At 54.0% G+C, this 6,953-nt stretch overlaps 1 protein-coding gene across 1 annotated transcript; it reads left to right on the top strand.

Annotated features, from left to right (window-relative positions):
* Nucleotides 1–2,973: 2,973 nt before the first annotated feature.
* On the top strand, nt 2,974–4,813 carry LOC125546264. The gene has a single exon (XM_048710478.1). The coding sequence runs from the start codon at nt 3,105–3,107 to the stop codon at nt 4,743–4,745; it is 1,641 nt and encodes a 546-aa protein (XP_048566435.1). The 5' UTR covers nt 2,974–3,104; the 3' UTR covers nt 4,746–4,813.
* The last annotated feature ends 2,140 nt before the right edge of the window (nt 4,814–6,953 follow it).

Below are 6,953 nucleotides of genomic sequence, written 5' to 3'. Positions count from 1 at the left end.
GCGTTGTGTCGTGCTTGGTGTGTTTGCCTTGTCGGTGTGTTTGCTTTGTCTTTGTCGTTTGAACCTCGTTTGTTTTTGTTTGTTTTGTGCCTTCGAGACCTATCCTACATATGGTGTAAGACATATGCACTCTATCTACCTTAGTTAACTTATGTTTGCTATCCTGTCTAGTGTTAGCCTTCCTATTACTAGATATGCCTTGTCTCTATAATATAGGGGGAGCTTTGATTCTAGTATGTGTGCCATGCAGTCCAAAGCACCCATCTAGTTGGCACACATCTAGGGGGAGCCCGTCTATATTCTAGAGAGAAGGGTTTGCGGCTGCGTAATATTATTTCCCTTGTGTAAATCCTGTATTGTCATCAATCCACCAAAAAGGGGGAGATTGTAAGGGCATATTTATCCCTAAGGTGTTTTGGTGATTGATGACAACGCGTTTGCGGACTAATCGTGTGCCTTGAGTATCCCAGACATTTCATCGCCAGGCACAAGACGGTTGGGTGCCCCTCAAAGACTGTTGAAGACAGCGTCTTTTCTACGTTTCTTTTTGGTGGATTTGAGTCGTAGGAAAGCCGTACTATTAAGAGGGGGTCCGCGTCGGAAATGTTTGGGTGGAATCATCACGTACACGCCTCCTTCTTGTCCCCTCCTTTCCCTTGGAGCATCCTCCGCTTTCTCGCCGCCTTGTTTCTGGTTGCTGCGTTGACTCACGGTAGTACTGCTCCCAGGTGAGCGATAGTACCGTAGGCACCAGCGGTAGTACCGTGCTGCGGCGTGGTAGTACCGCAGGTGCCCACGGTAGTACCGCTCCCCTGGAGCTGCACTACCGTTGCCCACCAGGCAAGTACCGCTCTCTCGCGGTAGTAGGGGCGGATATAATTTTTTACATCCGCACCTATCACGGCAGTACCGCTTTCGCTCCGCGGTAGTACCGTGCTATGTTGTCAGGCAGTAGTACCACCCCTCTGCAGTACTACTGTGTCGGGTTTTTGCTTCTTCCGTTTCTTTGCGGAAGTAGGCACGGATGTTTTCTTCCCCCTGGCTAGCTAGGGGAGTCCCGCCTTGCGGTAGTACCGCATGGTGGCGCGGTAGTACCGCGCTCGCGGAAGTACCGTCCTCAGCTCCTGTGTCTCAGATCTGATCTTGCTGTTGCTGGGGTTGCGGCAGTACCGCGGGCCTGTACGGTAGTACCGCATGACCGTGCGGTAGTACCGCTTGGCAGCAAGCGGTAGTACCGCGCGACCCTGCGGTAGTACCGCTGGCCGCGGGCTGGTAGGTGGATAACGGTTGGATCTTTGTCCTTCACTATATAAGGGGTCCCCTTCTCCCCCGTTGACTCATCTCTTCCAGCCCTAAGCTCCATTGTTGCTCTAAGCTCCATTTTCGCCCGATCTCACTCCCTAGCCAATCAAACTTGTTGATTTGCTCGGGAGTGATTGAGAAGGCCTCAATCCACACTTCCACCAAGAGAAATTTGATCCCCCCCACTAATCCCTTGCGTATCTTGTTACTCTTGGGTGTTTGAGCATCCTAGACGGTTGAGGTCACCGCGGAGCCATAGTCCATTGTGGTGAAGCTTCGTGGTGTTGTTGGGAGCCTCCAATTGAGTTGTGGAGATTGCCCCAACCTTGTTTGTAAAGGTTCGGTCGCCGCCTCCAAGGGCACCAATAGTGGAATCACGACATCTCCCATTGTGTGAGGGCGTGAGGAGAATACGGTGGCCCTAGTGGCTTCTTGGGGAGCATTGTGCCTCCACACCGCTCCAACGGAGACGTACTTCCTCTCAAAGGGAAGGAATTCCGGCAACACATCCTCGTCTCCACCGTCTTCCCTCTTGGTTATCTCGTGCCTTTACTTGTGCAAGCTTATTTGTATCATATCACTTGCTTGCTTGTGTTTCTATACTTGTTGCATCATATAGGTTTCTCATCTAGTTGCATATCTAGACAACCTACTTTGATGCAAAGTTTAAATTGTTAAAGAAAAGCTAAAAATTGTTAGTTGCCTATTCACCCCCCCCTCTAGTCAACCATATCGATCCTTTCACCTAGCATGCAAAACTTGCATTCATGTGGCTTATTGCTGCCAAGATAGGCCGTCATGGGGTGTCAACTCGAAGATCCAACATGTAAAATGCATGCCTGAAGCCCGGTCCCGATGTTGGGCTTTCCTGTGTGTATGCCAGCTACAGTAAAAAGTGAATGATGGCTAATCATTTCTAGGTAACCACCCATAGTGCATCCCTCTGCGGTCACCTGAAAATTTCTATGCTTCCAACAAAGCGCAGCCTCGAGGCCGAGACGGGAACACCATCAAGAACGGGCGATGACATAGTTTTAGATTGGTTCGTGTGCGGGGGTAGCCATCGGCGTGGAGTACGGTAGGGGTTTAAGGAAAGGCTGAGGAGGCGGAGAGACACATACGACAACACCGTTGGCCATGGAGGGTGAAAGCCGGCGTCCACCGAAGGAGGAGGAAGGATACTATAGTTCGCTAGAACTGTATTTTTTTTAACACAGTAGACACCAATGCTCATACATACGCACATACACTCAGCCATTTTTGTTAGTTGTGTATCGGACGTCAGAAGGGGAGTTGGGGTTGAACTCAATTTCTTATCTAGGCGAGTGTTCAATTGTCGAGCCCTTTTTGCGGTTGAGAAAATGAGTACACAATTTTATTCGGAGTCAAAAATGAGTACACAAGAAAGGGTGTGGTTAGATCTCAGTCACTGAGGCTTAATCAAATCTCAATCAAGTAACACAACGTATAAAAGAATGAAAAAAAAATGCACGAATCTTCACATAAAATCTCACAAATGTAATGTTGACTGCGACTTCGTTAAGTCTTAGTTGACTGAGATTTAGCAATCCGCACAAGAAATAGATTTTTTTGAAGACATAACAAGAAATAGATGTAAGGCGGTTGTTCACTTCTGCTAGTCCACGTCGTACCCGATGTGGGCAACCGGGCCTCCACATTCCAAACCAACCAAACCTCCATTCCGTGCCAGCAGCTACACCGAACAACGGCACACCACAGAAGTACACAGCCCGCGCGCGCCATCACGCCCACGTATCCGGTCCTCCTCCTAGCCACAACCCATGGACGAGGTGTGGCCGTGGCTGGCCACCCTCCCTCCTCCCGGCGCTGGCACCGGCACCGCCACGGCATCCATCCCCCTCGCCGCCTCCCCCGAGGCCGAGGGCGCCTCCATCGTCCTGCAGGCCGACTGCACCACCACCGCCGACGGCGGCACGGCCGTCGTCGCTTTCTCCATCGCCGTAGACAGTGCCAACGGCGTAGCTCGCCGCGTACTCTGGACGTCCGAGGCATTCGCGGCAGCCTCCGAGGTCGCCCCGCGGCTGCTGCTTCTGGCCCAGCTGCTCGACGAGGTGACCGCGCTCTCGCCGTCCATCACTTCCTTGAGAAGAGAACCGGACGCGTCGTCGTCGGAGTCGAAGCTGCTGGACGCGGAGGTCGTGTCCGCCGTCATCGCGGCCACGGGCGTCGATGATGGCTCACACTTCTTCTCGCTGGCGCTGCTCATGCGTCTCTTCTGGCTGTGCGCCCTGGAGGCCCCCGCGGACCTTGGGTTCCTCTTCTTCCAAGCTCTTAGCACGGACATCGAGCGCGCCCTCGCCGGCTGCGCCCCGGCGGCGCTCGGCGGGCTGCTGCTCTCCGTCGGCCCGGACGTCGAGGAGCGGTTCATGCGGTCGCTCGGCTACATGCTGGCCAAGTGGTGCCTGCTGCGGGAGATGCAGTCGGCGCCCAAGCCGCCGGCCAAGCCCGACGTCGCGTGCCTGTCGTACGCCACGGAGGTGCACGGCCTCTGGGTGCTGAGAGGGTACGCGCCGGTGCTCGCCATCCCCCGCGTCGCTGGTGCGACATCGCTGGCGACGATCACGGCCTTGCCTCATGAGCTGCCGGAGGAGCCGGCGCTGCGGTACGGCCTGGTGCACCAGCAGCTGGAGGCCGTGGCCCAGGTGGAGTACGCGGTGAGCGTGCGAGACAATGGCTTCATCGTCGTCGGTGTGCACGTCGACAACATACGGGTGCGCGTCGTGCGGCTCGGGTATAGTAAGAAGGACGACACCGGCACTGGGGAAGACGACGTCGACGACGACCATGTCTTGGACGGCGAGAGGCATTTCCCGTCGCGTATCCGGCTCTGGGTCGGCCCTAGGTTCGGCTCGTCCTACGCCACGGGCCCGAGCCTGGGCCGGTCGACGGGGAACCCGGAGCGGGAGGTCGAGACGACGCGCATCGTCAAGGGCGCCTTCTCCGGCGCCACCAAGCTCGGCGGCGACCCGAGGGTGAAGGCGAAGATGCGCTCGTCGTCGCGGGCACGGAACCGGAGCTGGCGGTGGGAGCAGGAGGCGGAGGGCAGCGCCGGCGTGTTCGAGGGCGTGCTGTGCGACCCGGCCACCGGGACGGAGGTCTCGTCGTGGCGCCCGGGCAGCAGAGAGGCCGACCCGCGCAGCGGCATGAGGCGCCGGTACGGGGGCCCCGGGCGAGCGTTCAGCAAGATGCGGGGGCTGGTGGTGGCCGGCGACGAGCTGCCGGAGGAGGTGACGTGGAGGGTAGGGAGGGAGGCGGAGGGGAGGACCATGAGGTGGCGCCTGGGGCTCAAGGTCTGGCTGAGCTACCTGCCCAACGAGGTGAGGAGCCGTCATTTCGAGACCAGGTGCGTCGAGTGGGCGCACGAGGTCGAGCTACCGCTAATGGCGACGACTCCATTGTAAATTTGTGACTAAGAACTGTAATGACCCTTCCATGTTACCGCCATCCCAAAATTCTTATTTTAGATTTACATGATCCTTGCATATTACCATCATCCTAAAATTCTTATTTTAGATTAGTGACGTAGGGAGTACAAGAAAAAAAAAGAACATGGGATTCCCCCAAACCTATATTTGAAGTGAAAAAGTAATTTAAGGAGTTAAATACTACTCTCCTCCGTCTCAAAATAAATGTCCTAACTAGGGAAGGTTGTATTAGATGGCTTTGTAAAACTTGGCTCCATGTGCCTCGCGAGTGGGTTAGCTCGGAGGTTGCACGGGAAGGAGCTATGAACATTGAATAAAGTGACAACTATTTCTTCTCAAAATAAATAAATAAGTGTACACTAAAGTGAAGGAAATATAGAGGCAATAATAAAGTTGTTATTTGTATTTTTTATAACATGATAAATGTTTATTATTCATGCTAGAATTGTATTAACCGGAAACTTAATACATGTGTGAATACACAGGCAAACAGAGTGTCCCTAGTACGCCTCTACTTGACTAGCTCGTTAATCAAAGATGGTTAAGTTTCCTAGCCATGGACATGTGTTGTCATTTGATGAACGGGATCACATCATTAGAGAATGATGTGATGGACAAGACCCATTCATTAGCTTAACACTATGATCGTTTAGTTTATTGCTATTGCTTTCTCCATAACTTATACATGTTCCTATGACTATGAGATTATGCAACTCCCGAATACCGGAAGAACACTTAGTGTGCTATCAAACGTCACAACGTAACTGGATGATTATAAAGATGCTCTACAGGTGTCTTCGATGGTGTTTGTTAAGTTGGCATATATCGAGATTATGATTTATCTCTCCGTGTATCGGAGAGGTATCTCTGGGCCCTCTCGGTAATGCTCATCACTATAAGCCTTGCAAGCAATGTGACTAATGAGTTAGTCATGGGATAATGCATTACGGAACGAGTAAAGAGACTCCGGTAATGAGATTGAACTAGGTATGATGATACCGACGATCGAGCGGGAAAGTAACATACCGATGACAAAGGGAACAACGTATGTTGTTATGTGGTTTGTCGGCGTTCTGGGAACGGGGGTCCCCAGACTTGCCTGCCTGCGGCCCGCGGCGTGGCTGAGCCAGCAGGCCGTACGACCCATCTTCACCAACAAAGCGCCCAAGACCCTCGCGAGGGGCCAAGCCTCGCGAGGCGGACGACGCAAGACCTCCTCTGGAGTAGCCTAGCTAGGCAGGCTCACGAGGAGCGGAGATATCAAGGCGAGGCGAACCTCATGAGGCTCTCGTGACGTGAGCCGTGACGATCGACACCAGGCGGGCGCCAGCGCGCACAACGTCCTTGTTTCCTCTTTGGTGCAAAGGGGGCAAGCGCAGCCGCGGAGTACCGAGGCATCAGGCAAAGGTTGCCATTTCGGTGCAACAAGACCAAGACCAAGGACTGCAAGACGGAGGTCATCGTGGAGCCCAGAACAGCGTCACCACCAGAACTTTGTGCAGGCGAAGACTACTTTTGTCAGGATAGCTTGTACTAGCTGTCCCCCTTCAAATTAGCCCGCCATTGTTGGCTCCCTTCCCGCTCGATATTTGGGAAGAGGACCAGGGCCTCTATAAATAGGACTAGCCACCACAGTAGAGGGGACGATCGGATCTTAGTTAGAGAGGGGACGATCTCATCTCATCTTGAGAGAGACCACCCCCCACACACAAGCTCACCGAGCTCAAGAACGCCTCAACCTCAGGAGGCCGTTCTTCCCTTGTATTGTTCATCATCAGCCCAAGAGGCAATCCACCACCACACTAGAGTAGGGTATTACACCACAACGATGGCCCGAACCAGTATAAACCTTGTGTCCATCTGTGTTGTGAGTTCGTCGAGTTCGTCCGCAAGATCCTAGCAAGCTAGAGCGTAGATCGATTGAAGGGAAAGACTTCGTGTGCACCCCAGTGTTCGAACCTTAAGGGTTGCCGGGACCCCATACCCCGACATTTGGCGTGCCAGGTAGGGGTGCGCCGGAGCCTTTTCTTCGCCAATCGGCTCTCCGACGTTCACCGGCTACGATGTTTGGTGACCCAAGAGCCGGATCCGACCGCTGGGCAGCCTGGCCGGCCCGGACGGCGCCGCCTGCCCATGAAGATCTCGACCCCGCACCCCAGGCGGCGCGGGCGTCATCGAGCTCTG

This window comes from Triticum urartu, chromosome 1 (genome assembly GCF_003073215.2).
Source record: "Triticum urartu cultivar G1812 chromosome 1, Tu2.1, whole genome shotgun sequence".
Lineage (NCBI taxonomy): Eukaryota > Viridiplantae > Streptophyta > Magnoliopsida > Poales > Poaceae > Triticum > Triticum urartu.
Note: the sequence above shows the minus strand (reverse complement) of the source record. Positions and strands in the feature narration are given on the sequence as shown.